Consider the following 22,413-nt stretch of genomic DNA (forward strand, 5'->3'; position numbering starts at 1 on the left):
CACACACACACACACACACACACACACACACACAAAACCTGAGGGGCAGCCTAGAGGGCCCGACTTCTTTATTGCACTTGACACAAGACCCTTGGCCACACCCAGAGGCGGCCAGGCACCTTGCTGGACTGGGCCTGCTTCCAACCCCTCGGGAGGGCCGAGGGGCGCCCAAGGAACAGGGCCAGGCCCAAGGCCGCCCTCACCAGAGTCCTTGCTAGAAATCAGAAGCCGGGCACGGCTGTCTTCTCTGTTCCTGGGTTGCAGGCCAGGTCGGGGCCCTGCGCCCCTTCCTCAACCCTATGGCCTTTCCAGCAGTGCGTGGACGACAGCAGCGATGTAAGGGAGGCCCCTTCCTGGGGCCCCCTCCTCTTCCAGGATGTGATGGGGCTGGCACAGGGACTCCTGGGGGGAGGGGCCCGGGTTAAGTTCCCTATGTCACCCTGTTCTCTCGGCTTCCCTGCCCTTCCTGGGAGCAGGGTGGGTGAAACCCCAAAGAAGCCTGGGCAAACAGGGCTGACGGGATGGCCCAGGTGGAGGCAGCAAAGTTCAGGGGCACCCTGGACATGGCTTGGGACAAATGAGATGCAAGGAAGTTGCCAGCAGGTAACAGAAGGGAGATGACACAGGGGGCCAAGGCTCAGGGGAGGAGAGACCTGTCATTTCCAGAGGGAAATGCTGGAGTAGGCAGGCTGGCACACAGAGCCCAAGGGGCACAGCCAGGACTGGGCCTGGCCACAGCAAGAGCAGACGCAAACACACACACAGAGGCGGCCACGGTCTGTACAATTTATACACAGAGACAGGGACCCAGCCTGGGCCCCTGCAACTCCTACAAATATAGAGTTCTCTCTACAAAATATAGATAATTTAGCTCCCCATAACAGTGGGGGGACCGGGGTGGAGGGGGACGGCACAAGGAAGAAGGTTGAGATCTACCCTCTGAGGGAGCAGAGGGAAGGGCAGGGCCTGGAGGGAATGAAGGCACCATCAGCATGGAGAGGTGAGGGGCACGGGAAGAGGCTACAGGAGGGTGGCCAGAGGCTGGGGGCCCAGGGTCTGGGGGCACCAGAGTGGGGCCTCTGAGGTCAGTGTGTGTGAGGGGAGAGGGTTCACTAGTGTCTTTGGTAGGGGCTGAAGGCACCACTGGTAGGGATGGGGGTTGCACAGGAGTCTTATAAATAGAAATAGGTGGAGGGGGCAGGGGAAAGGGTGACTTCAGGTCCTAGGAACCCAGGAGCCGAGTGTAGACGACATAGAGCAGCAGCATGAGGACCACGTAGAAGAAGATGAAGCCGCCCAGACCAGAGGGGGGCCAGAGGGGTGGGGGGGCCCTGCCCCCCACCCGCTTCACAGCCTCCAGGGTGGTCCACAGCCCCTGGGCGGTGCCCTGGAGGAGATCCGAGGGCGAGCACAGGTCAGCCTGGGAAGGGAGAGTAGGACAGATGGACAAGGACAAAGAGCAGACGTCAGCAGCAGCAGCAGCAAGACAATCCCTCCCCACCCCCTGCCCTCACGTGCCAAGGCCTGAGCCACACCAACATGCAGAGTGCAGGGCACGGAAGCATGCAGGGTAGGGAGGCGTGCAGGACCGGGACTTGTGGACATGCTTTCTTCTGGGGAGCAGACACCCCTTTGAATGGAACCCTGCCATCCACACGGAGTGCTCAGCTGAGCCCAGGACATCGCCACTCTATAGTAGGGACTGGGCCTGGGTTCCTGAGAACACCACCCCCATACCTCAGGCACCCCGATTTTTCGGCAGGCTTCTAAGAAACTCTCCACATTTTTCCGAGACTTGAGAGCACTAAGTTTTGGCTGCAGGAGGGCGAGAGAGGAAAAAGAAGAGAGTAAGAGAGGCCCTGGCAGTCCTCTGCCCCATCCACTACTTCCTACCCTGGGACCCCACTGACCACAGCAGGCGAGGGCACATGGATGAAGGGCACGGAGCGGGGCCGCAGCTGGTTGGCCAGCTGACAGAGGATGACCCCATTGGCCAGAGCCTCCGCCAGGTCCTCAGGCAGGGGCCGCTGCAGCCGGGACTCCATTACCTAGGGGGCAGGAGGACGACAGGGGAGCAGTCAGGGTCAGTGGGGACTCCGGCCCACCCCTTCCATCCTCCTGAAGGCACCCACAGGGTGTGAAGTAGCCCCTCCCCGCCCCCACAGATCCCACCTCTCTCACCTGGCGCAGCTGTGCCATCAGCTCCTTCTCGTCCAGAAGCTGAGGGGGTCGCCGAGGCCTCACGGCAGACTCTGGTGAGGAAGGGCCTGGAGAAAAAGGAGGAATGTGGGCTGTCTCTACCACCCACTGCCGACTTTCTAGCTGGGTCACCGTGTCTGGCACCCACATCTCCTGCCTTTGTACTTGTGGGGATTTTCAACACAAAGGGACAATAGACTGGAGAATTCCCAGGCCAGAAGGGGTGACCGCAGCCCAGGGGTTAGTGCTGGCTTAGCAATGGTGACAGGGGGAAACCCACCTGAGCCACTCTGAGAGGAAGAACGGAAGAGGAAGCTGTTTGGTCTCTGAATGGAGCCGAGCGGCCGGGGAGCAGGCACTGTCGCTGGGGGCCAGAGCCAGGGGGCAGGTGAGAAAGACACCCCCTGGAGTCCCATGCTTCCCTCAGACCACCAGGCCCCAGCCACCCCCTCACCTATACAGTCCCCCATCCTCTTCCCATAGTCCCTGTCCAACCTGGTCCAGCTGCAGGAAGGGGCTCCTGGGAGGCAGGGGTGGGGGCAGGGGCCGGGGGGGCTCCCTGCCCCCCTGAAGCTCCCAGTTGGGTGGCACTGGACTTGGGCATGCCGCTGAGGACAGACACACAGCAAATTAGAGGGGGTCCAGGGAGGGTGTGCAGGGAGATGGCTCAGGGAGGTGGAGTCGGGGAGGACACATACTTGTAGGAGGCCTGAGTGGATGAGGCCGCAGGACCTCCGCCAGCAGCCCTGACCCCCAGCTTCACAAAACTGGAAAGCAAAGGAGATGTGGGGTCGGCAGTGCAGGCAGCGGACCTGCAAACCCCGAGGGACAGAGTAGCTCACAAGGGCTCATTTCCACAGCCCCCTAGCCCTACCCCGCCCCTGCCCTCTGCCCACACCTGTCCTTCCGGGGGGCCCCCCACGCTCCGCTGTGCTGCTGCTGCTGCTGCTGCTGCTGCTGCTGCCGCCGCTCCCGCTCCTGCCATAACTGCAAAGTGTCCGGGCGTCGCCGCTCCTCACCAGCAGGCTCCTCCCGCCTGAGGGGTAGAGGCAGGACCAGTGAGGCAGAGCAGGGTCAGGAGAGGAGGGAAAGTGTAGGGTGACGCGGGGTTCAGGGAGGAGATGCCGGCTCAGGTGGCTCTGGGGTACCTGCTGTTTGGTGCCTTCTCTCCGTCCCCTGCCACAGGGCTTAATTCTGGTGGCCGGGGCTCCTGAAGAAAAAGCAGCAGAGGGGGTGAGGGAGGATCTGTTCCCCCAAGACTGTACCGGCTCCCTCCCTTCGCTCTCCTGTCCCACAGGGCACAGCACACTACCGGGCACAGGGACAGGGGCCGGACCCTCACCTCAGCAGCACCTCGCTCCTCGTCCTCCCCAGGCACGTGGCTGTCAATGAAGTCAATCTGCTCAGGGTCTCCGTCAGCTGGAAAGGCCAGGGCACGTCAGCAAGAAGGGGGGAGCCTTCGGGGACCTGTCCATTACCCCAGTCCCCTTATCCCGACCCCATCACTCACCAGAGCCATCCTCCCTCCGCTCCCTGGGCCCTCGAGGCTCCCGGGCCAGCTCTGAGATTCGGAAGGACAACTCCGAAAATTCATCCGTTGACTTTAAATGAAGAAATGCAAAAATGGGAGTCAGCTGCTCAGCAATGCTGGGGGTTCATGGGGTTCAGGCCCTTGGGGTCTGCTGCTAAGCCAGCCCTTCCTTGGAAACTTGGGCAAGGGAAGAAGACCACTCCAGCCACCAACTGTCACTCTGATATTCAGAGGCACCAAGCAAAGGGTCCTGGCTCAGGAGGTTCTCCCCGGGGCTCAGACCCCCAACGTCCCTCAGAAAAGAGGCTCTTACCTCATTTCCAGACCACCTCTTGCTGCCGCTGTCAACACTGTGGAAGCCTGAGTCTAGCCCACCATCGTACCGACGTCCCGGAAATAAGTCCTCAGCAGGGCTAGTGCCAGCCAGGGAGAGCTAGTCAGTCCGATATCAGGCAGTGACCCCTCTCATCTTCCCACCAACACCCGTGGAGTCCATGCGGCCAGGAAGGGGCAGCAAGTATCCAGGAGCGTCCTTTCTTCCCACTTAGAACTTACCAGGGACTGAAACTCGGGGGGCGGGAAGGGGCCAGGTCCCCCAATGCCGACCCCCCACGCCGCCCAGCCTCTGTTGACAAGTACTTAAAGATGTGAAGCTTCCCCTTCAAGCAGATCTAGGTATAAGGGGGCACAAGGTAGGGGTTAGGGGAAGGGAAGGGGGCTCCCCCAGATCCTGATTGGCTGCTAAAGGGAACCACTTCCCAACGCCTACCCACTCTCAGCTCTGTCTCCATGGTCTACCCCAAACCCACCCCTCACCTGAGCAGGTGGGCTTTGCAGGGGGTTGCTGTCCAGCAGAATGACCTGCAGGTGCCTGAGGCGGCAGAAGGAGACCGGGATGCGGGAGACACGGTTACAGGAGAAATCCAGGCGGACAAGAGGAAGATCCCCCAGCTCTGGGCGTGGGTGAGGGAAGAGTCAGGAGCCTGCCCAAGGGGGGGGGAGGGTCTTGTGCTCACCTCCTCTGCCCTCTGCTCTGGCCAGCTGGCCACCCCGGGGTCCACCACAGGATGCCCTGACTGGCTGAGAGCACTCCCCAGGAACAACCTACCTGGTTCCCTTCCTGGTCAAATATGGCCCCCTCCAGGCCCCCCTCCCTTAGCTCCTATCCATCTCATGTGCTTCTCTCCTTTTCCCCACCCTGCCCACTGCACACTTCAACCGTTGCTCCATCCCCAAGTGACCATCACAGACCCAAACCAAACTGTGACGTCGCACAGCTCAAAAATCTTCCATGACTTGCAGCCAAGGCTGCTAGGGGTGAGTGGCCTGTGCCCTGCACAAAGGACCCAGGCAGGAAGGGACTGCAATCCCACCTGAACTTCACTAGCTAAGCCCTTCCGGTCCCAGGCAAGGCTGTGCCCACCCACAGGAAAGGGTGCCTTTTTCTATTTCTCAAACACACACAGTTGGATTAGTGGTAGCCAGAGACACAGAATAAAAATCACCACTCCCTGGCCCAGCACGGTCAAGGTGTTCATGATCTGGCTCAGCCCACATTTCCCATCTCACTGCCCACCCTTACACCACATCAAACAATCCTCCAGCCCCTCGGTTTCTGCACCTTTCCACCTGCTGTTTGCTCAGCTGGGACAATGTCATTTTTGTGTCCATTTTTCAAGGTTCAGCTCAAGTGTTGCCTGCTCCACAAAATCTTTCCAGACACTTAGGTTAGAATTCCCTGCTCCTTCCTCTGTGTCCCCAGAGCATTTTGCTAGGGTCTTTTTTATGGCCCAGAGAGCATCCTGATCAAATGCTTGTTTACACTGCTACTGACTCAGAAGGAAAGAGAGCCAGTGTAGGAGTAAGGGGAGCTCAGAGAAAATGGGTGACCAGCTGACTCCCTCCCTTGTTCTTTAAGAACAAGATGAGCAAGGCTCAGGGCCTTCTCACCTGGCCATGGCTTGCCTTTCTCACCACATCCTGCCAGACTGTGCTCCCTCCCACCCACATGCTTTGCCCCAGGATGCTTTGCCTGGGATGCAGAAGGAAGGAGAACTTTCCTTCACAGGTCGGCTCCTGCCATGCCTCTGGGGCAAAGTCTTCCTCAAACTCCCTGAGCAGAGCCACGTGCCTTCCCTCCAGCTCCTGCAGCTCTTTAAGAGTCCTGTTCTAGCACTTTCTTCCACTTCTCTCCCCATGAAGCCAATACAGTTTAACAGTTGGCCCCAGATCTGAGTGACATCACACACATCTACCTGACGCCCACCTAAAACACAGGAAACACACGACAATGCTGGCTGGCTAAGGGCAGGGGTGCTTGCTTTGGAACAAAGGCTATCAAATGTTGGGGTGGATCACAGCTAGCTCGTTAAAATGGGGCTGCTTGGGCTCTGGCACGTGGCTCCACTGACTCAATCTCCGGGGAGGAGGTACAGGGCATCATCCGACTTGAGAGCTCCCACTGGGTGAATGAGGACACCGGGTGATGCTGAAGGCCCCTTCCAATCCTGGGATTCTACAGGGTACCAACACACTCACTCACTCTCCCTTCTGTGCCTTGTTCCACATTTGTGAAATAGAGCTAATAACCCATGCCTGCCAGCCTCAGAGGGTTGCTGGTTAAGAACAAGTAAGTTAGGGGATACTTGGAGGGCTCAGATGGTTAAGTGTCTGACTCCTGATTTCGGTTCAGGTCATGATCTCATGGTTCGTGAGTTCAAGCCCTGCATCGGGCTCCACGCTGGCAGTGCGGAACCTGCTTGGCATTCTCCTTCTCTCCCTTTCTCTCTGCCCCTCCCTGCTCACTCTCTCTTTCATTTGTTTTACACACTGCAAAACCCTAGGCAACTAAAGCATCGATGTTCTGTGAATCGATGTTCTGTGAAGAGTCTTTGTCTGCGACTTCTCCAATGTAAACAACACACACACACTCTTTCTCTCCGCACGCCCCCCCCCCCCTCCAGCTCCTCATTCTCCTTACCATCAGGGAGGGTGCTGAGCTGGTTTCTCCGAACACTGAGGTCCCGCAGGGAAGGGAGGCTACACAGCTCTGTGGGAAGGGACTGCAACTCATTGCCGCTCACATCCTGCAATGAGGAAAGAAGCAGGGCAGGAGCCCTAAGACCAGGAGCATCAGGGGCACCTGCTGGTTCAGTCAGCTAAGTGGCTGACTCTTGATTTCGGCTCAGGTCATGATCGCACAGTTCATGAGATCGAGCCCCGCGTCAGGCTCTGCGCTGACAGCGCTGACTGCTTGCAATTCTCTCCCGCTCTCCCTCTGCCCGACTCTCTCTCTCTCTCTCTCTCATAATAAATAAATAAACATTAAAAAGGAAAAAAAAACAAACAAACAAGAGCAACAGAAACTGCCTCCTGTCTCTGGCCACCTCCAGGTGGTCCCCACCTCTCCCCAGCTTCCCCCAAAGGTGCCTGGCTCGACAGCCCCTCTCCTTGCCCTGCTCCCTATGCTCACAAGCTGCCGCAGGCTTCCCAAGGCGCTGATGTCGGGAGGCAGGGCTCCCAGTTTGTTGTTGCTGACAATGAGCACCCGGAGGGGCAGCTGGCAGATGTAGGGTGGCAGCGATGACAGCTGGTTTCGGCTGTGGAGGGGAGAAAGGCAGTGGGCTCACTCCCCAGGCATGGCATCCCAGGGTTGCCCTCTTTTCAGGGTCACCAGGAGGGGGACTCGGGGTACTGTGCACTGGGACTTGGGGCTGAGAAGAATAAGCTCCCCACCCTGCACCCCCTCCCCAGCCACACCTCCCTACCTGAGGTTGAGGTAGGTAAGGGCCGTGAGATTCCCCAAGGCTGGGTTCAGGCATCTTAGGCAATTGTGATAGAGGCTCAGGCCCTCCAGGGACACCAGCTGGCATGCCGCCTCCGGCACCTCGGGGAACCGGTTCCGGGAGAGGTCTAGGGGAAGCAAGTATCAGAGGAGAGCTGTGGAAAGACCCAGCCCTGGACAAAAGGACCGTGAACTCTCCCAGAGCCAGCTGCCCAGAAGTCTGCCTCCCCTTCGGACCTGAAGAATCAGACCTATAAACCTGGGCTCCCTGGAGACAACAAAGCTTTCTGCAAAACTTGAGCATGTTGCAAGCACATTACCAGAACAGCAAAGGAAAGGTAAAGGCCACAGGGTCACTGGGCTGGAGAACCCCAGACTTGGGAGAGCAAAACATGAACACCGCCTTCAAGTACACAAACGAAGGGCTATCCTGGAAAGGGTAACTGGCTTCTAGAACTCTTGTGATTCCTGTTGTTCTATGGAGAAGGGCTGGTGCTCCAGAGAAAATAGCAAGGTAATAGAGTGGGAGGCTCGAGATAAGAATATTGTCACCCTCTGGAGGAGACCACTGAGAAAGCTCATCCCTCCTCAGGGGCCTTTCCCCCAACCTCAACCTCTTTTCAACACAGGGGAGAAACCAAGGGCCATTAGAGTCTGGCTCTAGAGATTAAATAAGGCTCCTGACATACTGGACAACGGCGCTTCATCCGCCCCTGGGATCAGCAAGCCAGGTCCAAGAGTCTGTGAAGTAACAGACTCCCAGGGACCAGGAAGGGAGGGCAAGCTGATCAACCTGGAGGTGGGAGCTAGAGTCCTCGGGTCCCTCCCATCAGGATACACTGTGCTCAGGACTGGCCTCCTTCCCACCTTCTTCCAGCCCCACCAGCCCCGCTCTACTTCCTCTCTTACTGACCCAGACTTCAGGCACTCGGCTCTTTTGCAGGATCTTGGTGTGGGTGAGGGGCAGAGAGGGAGGAAGAGAGGATAAAACCTCTCACCACCCCTTATTCTCAAGGGGTCGCTTGCTACTCCAATGAAAGGAGTCAGGCACGGGGTTTCCGCCAGTCTGGGGACGGTAATTGCTGAGAGCCCTGCAAGCAAGACTGGATTTCTGCTTCCTCTCCTCGCCTGTACTGGGAGGGGCCCAAGGCCTGCTGTGGGATGTCTCTGGCAACAGAACTTGGGTGAGCTTTTTAGACAGCCCTCCCCAGGAAGGGGTGAGCGAAAGCCATTGGGAGGGAAGCTGGGGTATATCCCCCAAGGAAACGAGTCTCACGACAGGAAATGGAGTAGAAACAAGCTGTCGGGTTCTCTCTCTGGTGGGCCCTATGTTTACCAGGGTAGTGACAGCCTGAGGCACCAGGGGTCCTTCTTTCTCCCTCTCTGCTCACAGTCCCGGAGCACAGAGAGAAGACCTGTCAAGGGAGAAGACCCAAGTTCTGGAGAGGGTGAGAGGGCCAGATGCAGGCCTCCTCCGCTCACCTTCCACCTGCCTGCTCTCCCTGCATCCCCAAATGCATGTGTGTGCAAGCGCGGGTGCCATGGATGAAGGGGGTGGAGAGGACAAGCCGGCTGAGCGGTGACAGGGGCAAAAGGGGCAAAAGCTCGGGGTGGAAGGGAGCCCAGGCTGGAGGAGGCAGGGCACAGGAGGCACAGGATGTGGTCTGTGAGAGAATGAGCTGCACTTCTCCTTTGTGAGGGCGGCCCCTCCCCGCCATCTCAGGGTTCACCCTACTTTCAGGGGCCCCAAGGAACAGAGTCCGAGGGATATTGGAGACCTGTGCCACAGGAAATATGCAGAGAAAACAGTGGGGCAGAAAGAGTTGGGAAAGCAGCAGAGGGCTCAGGATAATGTGGCGGAGTGTTGAAGTGTTTAGTCTGGGTTGGAGGGCAAGGAGGTATGGAGGGCAGGGTGTGGGCAACCCCAACTGTTACTTCCCCTTTCCACTCCAAACTATAAGCCTTCTGCTTGGGGAGCAGGGTCAGAGAACATTTTGGACAAGACAGATTCCACCTGGCCTACAACCTGAGCCCAGAAAGGACTTAGGATCTCTGCGTGGAGAGCAGGACAGGGAGAGGTCCTCAGTAAGCTGGGATTTTCCCACTTCGTCACGCAAGCTCACTCGGGAGAACTAACTGCCTGCACCCTGAGCCGGAATGCTGGGGGAGGAGGCGGGGAGGGGGTAGGAGCTGGGAGGGGCCAGGGAGTTCTTGGTAGTTTTCCCCAGGAGTCCACTCACAGAGACAGAGCCCTAAGGAAGTAAAGAATAACATTTGGTCTTTGTCAAAAAACAAGCAAGGGGGAGGGGAAAGGGAACAGACGGCGAGTGTCACACAGCTGCTGAGGTCAATCTGGAGCTTGGGGGTTAGGCGGCTGGGGGAGACGGAGAGGGAGAGGAATGGCTCCTGGGGCTCACCCATTCCCTGAACTCACTTGCTGCATGGTGGGCAAGTAAGTTTCCCCAGCAACCCAAGAAAAGTGGAGAGGTTTAAACTGGTTCTCCCCAGAACAGTGGAGGAAAGAGAGTGTCTGTGTCCACTTGGGTGTTTGCAGGTGAACAGGCACCTGCTAGAGGAGAAATGCATTCAGTCCCTGAGCAGTGTTTTCAGGAGGACACTCAGCCAGCCCCAAGTGCCACCCCTGGGCTAGGCTGGGGTGGGGCTTCGGGAATGCGGTCCTCTGGCCCACTCCCAATCTCCACCCCCCAGCTGCCAGCCCAGGGTCATAGGTTGTTGCCTCCTGAGCAGCTGAAGCCTGACTCACCTGTCATGGTAGAGTCCCCCACACCCCACCATCAAGAGACACCAGGGAGGAGGAACATAATTAGAGCGATCTGTGGGGTGGAGGAGTGGAAGGACAGTGGGACAGTCTCTAGCTTCCCAGAACTCCATGCCAGGAGATAAGATTTCCTTCCTTTCAGCAACTGCCTCAAGTCCCTCCCCTCCTAGGGAAAGCAGACACTGAAATGGGAATTCTAAGGTCCCTATGAGGTCACAGGCTCCATTGTGACCTCACACACGCAAGAAGGAGGGGGAGTCTCAGATAAGGGGGTCAGGGATAATAGGTGGAAGAGCTCGCGGAGAAAAGAGTTAGGGGAGGTGTAAGATTTGCTTCTTTCCCATAGGCTTGCTGGGTGAACAGTGGAGAGGGCCAGGGGGCGGGACGATAAGCACAGTAAACAGAAGCACCAGGTTGTTAGGGGCGAATCCTAAGGAAGAGGGGGGCCTACGGCTGCTCGGATCTAGGTGGAACCGGGAAAGAGTTGGAGACGAAGTGGAGAAAGAGAAGAGTCATTAGAGGGGCTCTTGGGGGCTGCTTTAAGGAACGATCAGAACTGAGGTTGAAGAGGTCATGCAAATGAGCCAACCAGGTGAGGGGCGGGACCATTCTACAGGTGCGCAGAAAGGCAAATAAAGAGAAGCAGAAGACGGGGAACTCTCACAACACTCGGTCAGGGCGCCGGACGTTCGGTGCAAAGGAGAAATGGGTTCATTGTCCAGGAGTTCTCAAAGTGGGGAGGGGGAGTTAGCAGGCTTATGCAAATAGTCAGGGTCAAGAACCTCGACGGTCAGGTGAAGGGGCGGGCCAGACTCCCGAGACCGGTGTGAAACAAGCTAGGGGCGGGGCTATGCAAATGAGGGTCCCAGCCCGGGACTAGGCCGAGTGCACTCACCAGCCTGGGTGATGTCTGACAGGTCGTAGCTGCGGGCCGCGCCCCGGGGGAAGTACTTCAAGCGTCGGTTGGACAGGTTCAGGGTCCCGGTGGCCACGGCCTCCTCTAGGGCCCGCTCTGCACTGCGGCTCCCGGGCAGACCCGGAGACCCCGGAACGGAGGTCGTGGCCGCCGCCTCCTCACCCCCGGCGGCGAGTGGGGCCGCTACCGCCGCCGCCATCCGCTCTCGGCGGCTCCCGCTGCCTGACTGACGGGACCGGCCGTCCCTCCTCCCCCCTCCCCCTCCTTGGAGCCGCCGTAGTCGCTTCAAGGGGGAGGAAACGCGCTCAGGGACACGGCGGACCAATCGCGATCCGAAGACGCGTTGGAAGTGGCTAATCAGAACCCGCCGGGGGGGTGGAGACTATAGCGCAGGAGTGAGGCGACAGAAGGGAGGGGGCTAGAATAGAGCGTTCGCCAACGGCCGGCGCTCCAGGCCGGTCCGCCCCGCGCAGCCGCGTCCAATCGCAATGCTTAGGGCTGGAGATGGAGCCAATCAGGTCTAACCAGGAGACGGGGACGCCGGTGCTCAACTAGAAGGGATAGAGGCCGAGACCTCAAGCCGGGTCTCGGGTTTTTTTTTTTCCAACGGAGACCAATCGCAAGCCGGATACAGGCGAGTGACTGTCAAGAAGGCCAATTAAATCTTCCGGAGGGAACCGGCCCGGCCTCTTCTCTGAGGGACGGCTCTACCTACCAATAGCATGGGCGAGAAGGCGGTCCCTTCGCCTAGCAGGAGGCGGGTGAGCTAGATCTTTGAGACGGAGGTTAAAGAACGTGAGCGCTGCCGGTCGGGCGGGCTGGGAACAGTGCAGGGCCTGGAGAGGCGAGTGCGAGCTGCAAATGTTAGGGAGCGAGCCTGCTTTGAGGGCGTGAAGGAGGGGGGTGAGGTGCAAGGCGAAGCCTGAGACCAGCGGGGAGGGAGGGGGTCGTTGCAACTGAAGGGACCGTGGAGGCCTTTCCGGCTGCGGAGTCTGAGGCCCTGCGGCGGTCTCCGGAGCTCTGGCGGGCGGGGGGCTTCCCAGAGACTGGAGATGCCCAAGGCAGCTCCTGAAGGGAGGGTTACAGGAGACCGGGAGAGCTTCCTGAACTACCGCCCGGCTGGCCAGCCTACCTCGAGGAGCGCGCCCCGGCGGGAACTGTGATGACAGGACCTGAGACGGGGGAGGGGAGTTAGTCCATAAGGGACCATCTCATTCGGAAGAAGCCCGCCGTTTTAACAAATGAGGAAACTGAGGCGGAGGGAAGTTGAGGAGTTGGCTAGAGCAGAAGCCCGGTTTCCCAGCGACTTCTACGTGGGCTTTTTCTATTCGCACCGTCTCCTTTGCTTCCTGAGCTGAAATAGTGGGGACCCAGACCCAAGAGGAAGCTGAGGATCCTTTTTCTGTGTGCTGAGGGATCTTAACGTCCTTTTAGGTGGCAAAAGGACCTAACACATTAACATAGTCCATTTACCACGTTAATAGTTGCCTGATCACAAACAACTAAAGGTTCTTGTGAATCACATCTCAGAGGTTGAGATTTCCTAAACATGTATTGAATCCTTAAAGTTCCATCCGCAGTGTCTCAAACTAGTTGTTTACTAGTCACCATGAGTAAGGGAGTTTGGGTGGTTGACTGATAGCTGGCGCAGTAAAGGAAAGTCTGTAATACTAGGCAACTGAGGGCTGGATGTCCAGGATTGGATTCCTTTGCGTTCCTGGAAGAGCTGGTTACTCCCTTTGGTTTATTGGTGTAGATCCTTTGCCCCTACCTGGACAGACATACCCTGAACTCCAGCTGTTTCTCCTATATGGCGGCCCTCTCTCCCCATAAGACTAAGTTAAAAGGTTAGACCCTGGGAGATACCCTATGCTTTCAGAGTAATTCTATCCCTTTCTTCCACCTTAATAGGTTGTCCTTCATACATGCATTGACGTTACTGTCCCAGGAAATCTGCTTTTGGATGTGTTTTTGTAAGACTAAAGAGTCGGTGCTGAATTATTCCCACTTTCATCTAGTGCATGCTTCCCTCTAAGCGAGTGTAGCAGGGTCATCTTTCCTCCTCACCTGTCAAACAGTTCATATTTTTTATACTTTTTTTTTGGGGGGGGGTTAGTTTATACTCTTAGGTAGTTTATACTGTTATCCTCTTACGGAGTTTATACAAATCCCCTGGAGGCCCTGGCCTGGTGAGATATGAAGAATTCACCAGTGTTTCTCTACAGAGCAGAGTGCTAAAGGGCCTCAAGGGGAGGAACCTCACAACTGTGCTCCAAAAGTAAAGGCCTCATCTAGCAGTCATTCACACTTTCTTTCTCCTGGAGGAGGGGCTCATGCATATCCCATGAGCCACTGGGTGGCTAGAGCCAAGCTAGAACCCAGGAACTGTCTAAGAAAATCCTGGCAGGGTTGGGGAAAATAGGTCACAGTGGCTGGACAGTGAGGTCACAGAGAGGTTTGTCTTCCCAGACTCCATGGGGGAGGGGCCTAGAAGGCTGAGGGGCCCCAGAGGTTCCCCAAGCCCAGGCGGGGGACATGGTGTGGGAAAGGCAGCAGGAACGGGGGCCAGGGAGCTGACTACAGGGGGGTCGGGGGGCCCGGAGGATGAGGGCAGGAGCAGAGACGGGGCAGTCAAGATGGTGAGGAGAAGCCGGAGAAGAAGGCTGCAAAAATTCACCGGGCTGTGCAGACAGGAGGAGGGGCTCAGGGTGAGGGGGTGGGAGGGTGAGGCAAGGGAAGGACAAGAAGATGGCAGCAAGAAATCAGGGGAGGGGTTCTTTGGAGCTGGTGAACCCAGAAACACGGCAGACAGGGAGGGGTGTCCCATGGACCTAGAGAGAAAGATAGGAAGATTTGAGGGCACAGAGCCATGAGCCCCTAAGAAAGAAGCTAATGAAAGGCTGACAGAAGGGAGAAAAGGAGGCCTGACTCTCATGGAATCCCTGTGCTCTCCCTTCTCCTTGGGTAGGTGAAGCGGAGCTGCCCTTCATGTGGCCCAGAGCCTGGGGGTGAAGAGAAGAAGGGCAGAGGGAACCCTATTTCTGTTCAGCTGTTCCCCCCAGAGCTGGTGAGTCATCCATGGGGAGGGATTCCAGAATAAAGGGCAGGGGACCAGAGTGATGAGGAGCCCCCTTGATGATTCCTGCTTCCTCTCTCCTGCCCACCCCCCAGGTGGAGCATATCATCTCATTCCTCCCAGTCAGAGATGTAGTCGCTCTGGGCCAGACCTGCCACTACTTCCATGAAGTGTGCGACGCTGAGGGCGTGTGGAGACGCATCTGTCGCAGGCTTAGTCCTCGTCTACGAGAGCAGGGCTCTGGGGTCCGGCCCTGGAAGAGAGCTGCCATTCTTAACTGTACACCTCCCCAGAACCTCAGTTCTCTTTGCCTCTATCCTGTGCCTTATTATTCTGGGATCCCTCCTGTTCCATAGAGTTGCCTCAGCATTCCTAGCCAACCTGCCAGGGCCCCTTTCTCTAGAAGAGCCTGTTAGATTCAAACATGCCATCCATCTAGGAGCTCTGCAAGCCTCCAGCTCCACCCTCTGATAGACGTCCCACCCGGAGCCCCCGTTACTAGCATCCCTGCCAAGTCAGCCTCCGTATTCGAACTCTCTTCCAAATCCTACCCCAGTCGTCTCCTCCACTCCCCAAACCTGGAGTTTTCCCTCCTCTAAACCAGGATTTCTCAACCTGCCACTGTTGACATTTGGGGCCAAATAATTATTTGGAGTGAGGGGCTGTCCTGCACATTGCAGGACGTTTAGTAGCATCCCTGGCCTCCACCCACTAGATGCCAGTAACAAAGCTCCCCCCAGTTGTGACAACCAATGTTCCCTGAGGACAAAATCACCCCCACGTTGAGAAACATGCTCTGAAGCCCTCCATTCCCAGGGAGCCCCTATCTAAGTACCTGACTGCACACACTGGAGATTCAGGGAGATCCAGATAGCAGATCCAGAGCTAGGGGTGAGGGCCGTTACTGGCCTTTCTCAGCCATTCCTTTTCGCTCCTCTGTCTGCTGCTTTTCTATGTACTATATTTCCCTTGATGTCTCTGATGCAAGGTTGGACTAAAGAAGCCCTCACTTAGAAGCATGTGTAGTGCCCTGGGCTTGGGGTAGGGGGCAGAGAACTAAAGTTCAGGCATAAGGGATTATTAAAGATAGCCTGTGTAGGGGATTATTAAAGATATCTTCTAAGCTGTCCATATGTCATTTAGAGAAGTACCTGTTCCCCAGTCCTGCTGCTAAGGGAGCTGCTATGGGAGCTGCTAAGTACCCGGCTCTCTGAGAACTATAGTTTGCCCAAGCTCTGACAACTCTTCTTTGTGCCATCCTGACCCCTTGAGCCTTCCATCTCCTTCCCTTCTCCAGACACGAAGGGCCTGTATTTCCAGGCATTTGGAGGCCGCCGCCGCTGTCTCAGCAAGAGTGTAGCCCCCCTGCTAGCCCATGGCTACCGCCGCTTCTTGCCCACCAAGGACCATGTCTTCATTCTTGACTACACGGGGACCCTCTTCTTCCTCAAAAATGCCCTGGTCTCCTCTACCCTTGGCCAGATCCAGTGGAAGCGAGCCTGCCGCTATGTTGTATTGTGTCGCGGAGCCAAGGATGTGAGTAGCAGAGCCCTAGGAGCTGAGACCCCACCCCTCCTCCGGGGCTCCTCCGGGACCCACACCAGTCCGGAGGTACTCTCCTCAGGACGTCTGCCCTCCCATATCAGGAACTGAAAACTAAACCCTCTTTTCCCAGCCCTGAACCCAAGTATCTCATTTCTCACCCCAGGATCCTGTCACCCCCAAGCCTCATTCCACTCTAAGACCTAGATCCCAGACAGCTTCATCTTTTCCTATAGTTTGCCTCGGACCCAAGATGTGACACCGTTTACCGTAAATACCTCTATGTATTGGCCACCCGGGAGCAGCCAGCAGTGGTAGGCACTACGGGCAGCCGGGCCTGTGACTGTGTCGAGGTCTATCTGCAGTCCAGTGGGCAGCGGGTCTTCAAGATGACCTTCCACCACTCCATGAGCTTCAAACAGATTGTGCTGGTTGGTCAGGAGAACCAGCGGGCTCTACTGCTTCTCACAGGTGTGGCCTAGAGCAGTGGTTTGCAAATTGTTTTCTACACATGGTTCAGGACCTGCTGCAGGGGAGGGGAAGGCCTTTCTGCATGCCACCTCATCCTGGTCTCAAACCAAATAGCTTTGCTTTTTGTCTGTCTCCTAGACTAAGATTCTGCTTTTTTTTTTTTTTTAAACAACTTAAAAAAAATTTTTTTTAAGTTTATTTATCACCTGTGCACAAGCAGGGGAGGGGCAGAGAGAGAAGGAGAGAGAGAATCCCAAGCAGGCTCAGCACCATCAGCGCAGAGCCTGATGCAGGACTTGAACTCAAAAACTGTGAGATCATGACCTGAGCTGAGATCAAGAGTGGGATGGTTAACCAACTGCATCACCCAGGCGCCCCAGATTCTGTGTATTTCATATGAATAAAGGGCCCTGCTGCAAAAAAATAGTTTGGAAACCACTGTTCTAGTGAAAGCCTGATTTTCGAAATTCTAATCTTCCTCACTTCCTGCTAGGCACTTCACTTAATACCCCAAACTTACCCCCACCTTGCTGATTGTCACATACATGTATACATTTTTTTAATTTTAATTTTTATTTACTTAAGTAATCTCTCCACCCAGTGTGGTGCTCAAACTCACAACCCTGAGATCAAGAGTCATGCGCTGTTCTGACTGAAGCAGACTGGTGTCCCTGTCCCCTATATTTGACCCTACTCCCAAGCCTCAGACCCTCTGGACTTCTTAATTCCAGGCAGAGCCCCAAGTCCCCAGGCATCGTTCCTCCCAACACTCAAATTGGATTCTGGCAGATCTAACTGCTGGTTTTCTCTCCACTCATCATTCACACTGAAGGGTTTCCCTGATTCATTTTTGGTGGTACAGGGCTAGAGTCTGGGCAACTTGAGGTCATGCTTCCTGTATTTCACCTCTACCCTTTTTCTTCCAACCCCACTCTAGGCCAATAAGTGTTTAATCACTATGGCTTAGAGAGTCTATTGGGAAGTTAATGTGGATATTGGGAGGTCCCCTCCCCCACATCATTGTCTGCCTCTCCCCATCTCCCAGAGGAAGGAAAGATCTACTCTTTGGTAGTGAATGAAACCCAGCTGGACCAGCCACGCTCCTACACAGTTCAGCTGGCCCTGAGGAAGGTGTCCCGTTGCCTGCCTCACCTTCGTGTGACCCGCATGGCTTCTAACCAGAGCAGTACTCTCTACATCACAGGTAAGAACCACCTTCCTTCTTCTCCACACCCTCGTCTTAAACAGACTTTCCAGATATGGACAGCCCCTTATACTTACTCTAGCAGTGGACCCCTTCAGGCATCCTAGTGAAAAGATGAGGTTAGGTTCCCAGATATCATAGCTGGTACATTTCTAGTGGGTGTGAGACTCCCTGGATCTTGTAGCTTTCATCCTAGGTAGGGCCTTATCGCTAGGAAATGGGTGCCCAAAGCTGCTGAGCTGAGGGCTCCTGACCCCCCAGACCAGGGGGGAGTATATTTTGAGGTGCATACCCCAGGGGTGTATCGTGATCTCTTTGGGACCCTTCAAGCCTTTGACCCTCTGGACCAGCAGATGCCGCTTGCTCTCTCGCTGCCTGCCAAGGTAGGATCCTGGAGGGATGGGATGGACCAAGGGGCAGACAGAGGGGGATTTAGGGATTAAAAGGCACCAGAGGTCTGAAATATGAGCAGGAATCAAATGATTGATCAGGGAGGGACAGGGGCCCAGAGAGAGAGGGGCGAGGTAGCGGGCAAGGCCAAAAGAAATCAGCTGGGAATGGCAGGTTAGTGGCTGGGAGATTCTGGAGCTCAGAGTTCCTCTGGAGGGAACTGAATGCCTGCCTTCTCTTTCTGTCTTACTTCCTAGATACTATTTTGTGCTCTTGGCTACAATCACCTTGGCTTGGTGGATGAATTTGGCCGAATCTTTATGCAGGGAAATAACAGATATGGGCAGCTGGGAACAGGGGACAAAATGGACCGAGGGGAACCCACACAGGTGAGATTCGTTTTCAGTTATTCTCATCGTGGCCCCCTTCCTCCAATCCTCTACACCTTAGACCTCTCCTCTTCTCTACTTTCTTTAGAACCCACTTCTTACTCCCTAGGGAAGTTAAGCCAGCCAGTAAATTATGCGCATGATACTGTTGCGTGTCTTTCCCAGGGTTGGCACTGTGAGGTCCATTCTGTGTGGTGCTTGCTGCCAGTGCAATAGGAATTTAGTGAAGCAGGGAGACCTCTGTGGGCTGGTATAACTAGAAGAGGTGAGATGCGATCACGGTCTGGTGGGTTAGATCAGATTCGTGTGGGTACAGGGAAAGGCATTCCATGTAACAGGGATGAGAACGAAGCTGCACATACCTGGGACCATGAAAGGACTGGTCTGAAGCAGAGAGGATGTTTTGGAAATCGGTAGATATGAGGTGATACAGGCAGGGGTGAGCCTGAAAAGGTATAGATTTTGGAAAGTCACTCCAGGTTCTGGAGCAAGAGAAGGCCCCCCCGCCACACACACACACAGATGACTGAGAACAGGTCACCTGGCCAGAGTGCACAGGAGGCCACTGAATGAGAAGCCCACTGGGAGACCATTGAGTGACAGTGGCACTTGGGACAAGAGCCTGGGGCAGTGGGAATGGAAAGGAATGGATCCCTGAGATGTTTTGAAAGAAAATGATTAGGTACTGGAAACTGATTAGGTGTGAGGAGATGGGTGTGGGACACAAGTGGCTGTCGCAGTAGACCCCTTAAAGAGAGATGGCATCACTAACAAATGTGGAAAGGGATGCTGGCTTGAGGAAAGAGGAAGAGCGTGAATTTGGACATTTTCTAAAGTGGAAATGTCTCTCTGGCATTAGATTCCATGTTGGAACAAGGCTGAAACAGACAGAAGCAGGGACAGGGGCACAAACCTGGGCAGGAGCTGATGCTGTAGGCAAAGGGAATGAAGAAGCTATCTCTGAGGCAGGAGGCATACTTTCAGGTGCCAAGTCCCAGAAGCCAGGGACACAGGGAGTGTCAAACAGAGGAGGTGATTAATGGTAACAGATAACATAGGAATATACCTGCCAACATGGAAATATGGTCAGGTCATATCTTTAGCTGAAAAAAAATATATAAAATTATTTACATAGTACAACCCCATTTTTATTTAAAAGTCTGTAATTTGAAAACACACACACACACACACACACACACACACACACACACACACAGAGGCAGCAGTGAAGAAAAATATCCAGGGATGCCTGATTGGCTCACATGGTTAAGCGGCTGACTCTCTTTTTTATTTTTATTTTCAACGTTTATTTATTTTTGGGACAGAGAGAGACAGAGCATGAATGGGGGAGGGGCAGAGAGAGAGGGAGACACAGAATCTGAAACAGGCTCCAGGCTCTGAGCCATCAGCCCAGAGCCCGACGCGGGGCTCGAACTCACGGACCGCGAGATCGTGACCTGGCTGAAGTCGGACGCTCAACCGACTGCGCCACCCAGGCGCCCCTCTTTTTTATTTTTAAAAAAAAATTTTTTTTTTTTCAACGTTTATTTATTTTTTGGGACAGAGAGAGACAGAGCATGAACGGGGGAGGGGCAGAGAGAGAGGGAGACACAGAATCGGAAACAGGCTCCAGGCTCTGAGCCATCAGCCCAGAGCCTGATGCGGGGCTCGAACTCACGGACCGCGAGATCATGACCTGGCTGAAGTCGGATGCTTAACCGACTGCGCCACCCAGGCGCCCCTCTTTTTTATTTTTAATGTTAATTTATGTTGAGGGGGGGAAGAGCAGAGAGGGAGAGAATCCCAAGCAGACTCCACAGGAATCTACTTAAGTAAAAAATAAAAAGAAGAAAGAAAAAAGAATATCTAGCAAGATTTTTTCAAGTTTATTTTTTCAGAGAGAGAGAGAAGGTGCACAAGCAGGGGAGGGGCAGAGAGAAAGGGGGACAGAGGATCTGAAGGGGCTCTGTGCTGATGTGCTGACAGCAGGGTGCCCGATGTGGGGCTCGTACTCAGGATCATGACCTGAGTTAAAGTAGGACACCTAACTGACTGAGCCACTCAGGCACCCCCAGCAAGATGTTAATAGTGGGTGGTAGGATTTCCAGTGATTTTTAAATTAATCTTTGCTCTCCAAGATTTTATAACATTTCTTTAATGACCATAAATTACATACCTATGTCTTCAAAATTAAAGCCCTCATAATCTCAGGAGAAAGCATGCAGGAGAGGCCCTGGGGTTTGGGAGCTGGAAAGTCAAGTGCATTTGGGGAGAACACATCAGTAGCTTAGTAAGCAGGGAAGCCAGATCACAAGAAGTTCAGGAAAGATGGGCTGTGGTGAGAACAAAAATGTGGTCAACCTCAGACTGGTCACATAACCAGTTCTGTTGCCTGAAAGATGGAGGTAGGAAGGGGCAGGAATCAGGTGGAAATGTTTTTGTTTTTGTTTTCTTTTGTTTTTTTTTTTTTAAAAACAGAGTGGCCATTTTGGGAGACAAGGATAGGACAAGTGGAAAATGCTAGAGAGAGAAGGGAGGAATAAGTGGAAGGAAGGTCCCTCCTGAAGGCTAACCTGGAATTGTACAGGGAGGGAGGGAGTCTTTAAACTTTGGGAAGAGGAAACTTAGTCCACCTCCTGAGGCTGGAAGGCAGGATGAGCCTGGACTGTCACAGGTCTGGGGTAGTAGGAAGGAGCAGGTAGCAGGCCCTGGGCGCAGGCAAGTAGCCTGTTTTCTGAGGAGCAACGATGAGGAACCAACAGAAGTGCTAGACCCCATGCAGTCCGACAGGGGCTGCAGGAGACCTAGGGAGGGAAAGATTGCTGCTGGTCTGCCTGCTGGCTGGGTGGGGGTTGAGGGGGTGCTGAGTCCCCTTTCTTCCCTCTCCTAGTTTCCTAGAGTCTTCCCTGAGCCTTTCTGTTGCCCTCCTCCTACCTGGGCCCTCAAATCCTCAGCATTCCCACCTTAGGGATCCTGGCCCTGTGTTCTCAGGTGCATTATCTGCAACGTCCCATTGCCCTGTGGTGTGGCCTCAACCACTCTCTGGTGCTGAGCCAGGGCTCGGACTTCAGCAAGGAGCTTCTGGGCTGCGGCTGTGGGGCTGGAGGCCGCCTCCCTGGCTGGCCTAAGGGGAGTGCCTCTTTCGTGAAGCTCCACGTCAAGGTCAGAGCCAGGACACGCCAGCAGGCAACGGGGCAAGGGCAATAGAGCCAGGTGGCACACAGGACTGTAGCTGGGGCTCCTGCAAGGACCCGGCCCCCCCCACCCCAGCACTACCCACCTCCCTTTTCCGGCCACACACCATAGCTCCTGGCTCTCTCCCTTAGCAGACCCCGCTCACCCTCTCTGACCTTACACAACCTTGGGGCTTAGCCAGCCCTAGCTCACTTGCTGGCCCAGGGCTGGTCTGAGAGGGAGGAACACAACAGCTGGGGCTTCCTGGGAGCCCCTCAGTAAAGGCCCCTCTCAGCCACGCCCCTTCTCTCCTTTAAGGTCCCTCTGTGTGCCTGTTCCCTCTGCTCTACCAGAGAGTGCCTCTACATGCTGTCCAGCCATGACATCGAACACCATCCCACCTACCGGGACCTACCAGCCAGCAGGGTGGTGGGGACCCCCGAGCCTGGCCTGGGAGCTGGAGCACCCCAGGACCCTGGGGGGGCAGCCCGGGCCTGTGAGGAGTACCTCAGCCAGATCCACAGTTGCCCCACATTGCAGGATCGCATGGAAAAGATGAAGGAGATCGTGGGTTGGATGCCCTTGATGGCTGCACAGAAAGATTTCTTCTGGGAGGCCCTGGACATGCTGCAGAGGGCTGCTGGAGGGGTTGGCCCGGGCCCCTCAACCCCTGAGAGCTGAGCCCCTTTCCTAGTCTTACCCCTGGAGGGAGAGTCTGGCCCTGGGCCAGGAGCTAAGGAGAGTGGGATGGTAGCAATAAACATTGTATGTGCACATGGGGAGGGGTGGGAATTGCTAGGCTTGCCAGGGTGGGCAGGGAACCGTTTTGTAAAATGTTCAGGGGGCTGCCTGGGAGGGACCCCCAACCTGACTATCATGGACAAGAGATTTGATGGGCAAATAGAATAAAAGGCTGAAGTGAGGCCCTGTTTGGAACCCTGGGGCCTGGGAGGAAAAT

The 22,413-nt window shown here is 55.4% G+C and overlaps 2 protein-coding genes across 10 annotated transcripts; one reads left to right on the forward strand and one right to left on the reverse strand.

Moving 5' to 3' along the window:
• Positions 1-51: 51 nt before the first annotated feature.
• LRCH4 (leucine rich repeats and calponin homology domain containing 4) lies at positions 52-11,462 on the reverse strand. Of its 4 annotated transcripts, none has more exons than XM_025923399.2 (18): positions 11,189-11,462; positions 7,498-7,642; positions 7,203-7,329; positions 6,711-6,816; positions 4,547-4,683; positions 4,286-4,401; positions 4,044-4,143; positions 3,710-3,800; positions 3,542-3,618; positions 3,348-3,409; positions 3,098-3,235; positions 2,898-3,011; positions 2,695-2,807; positions 2,480-2,563; positions 2,182-2,267; positions 1,911-2,048; positions 1,738-1,815; positions 52-402 (listed from the first exon to the last, which is right to left on the reverse strand). In XM_025923399.2, exons 1-18 carry the CDS (start codon positions 11,406-11,408, stop codon positions 298-300), a joined length of 2,037 nt encoding a protein of 678 aa, XP_025779184.1. In that variant the 5' UTR covers positions 11,409-11,462; the 3' UTR covers positions 52-297. The 4 variants fall into 4 exon arrangements, with proteins under 4 accessions (XP_025779184.1, XP_025779185.1, XP_086548851.1 ...); XM_025923400.2 differs by having other exon boundaries at positions 2,898-2,966; positions 11,189-11,461; XM_086692725.1 differs by lacking the exon at positions 52-402 and adding an exon at positions 773-1,420 and having other exon boundaries at positions 11,189-11,461.
• FBXO24 (F-box protein 24) lies at positions 10,602-22,378 on the forward strand. Of its 6 annotated transcripts, XM_086692727.1 has the most exons (11): positions 10,604-10,885; positions 11,822-11,970; positions 14,178-14,276; positions 14,381-14,564; positions 15,583-15,821; positions 16,064-16,298; positions 17,344-17,502; positions 17,764-17,885; positions 18,150-18,281; positions 21,273-21,443; positions 21,774-22,378. In XM_086692727.1, the coding sequence occupies exons 2-11, from the start codon at positions 11,932-11,934 to the stop codon at positions 22,134-22,136; spliced, it is 1,743 nt and encodes a 580-aa protein (XP_086548853.1). In that variant the 5' UTR covers positions 10,604-10,885; positions 11,822-11,931; the 3' UTR covers positions 22,137-22,378. The 6 variants fall into 6 exon arrangements, with proteins under 6 accessions (XP_086548857.1, XP_086548853.1, XP_086548852.1 ...); XM_086692731.1 differs by lacking the exon at positions 14,381-14,564 and having other exon boundaries at positions 10,602-10,885; positions 15,606-15,821; XM_086692726.1 differs by lacking the exons at positions 10,604-10,885; positions 11,822-11,970 and adding an exon at positions 13,831-13,917.
• Positions 22,379-22,413: the final 35 nt, after the last annotated feature.

The sequence above is a fragment of the Puma concolor genome, chromosome E3 (assembly GCF_028749965.1).
Source record: "Puma concolor isolate L17-30 chromosome E3, mPumCon1.1.hap2, whole genome shotgun sequence".
Classification (NCBI taxonomy): domain Eukaryota; kingdom Metazoa; phylum Chordata; class Mammalia; order Carnivora; family Felidae; genus Puma; species Puma concolor.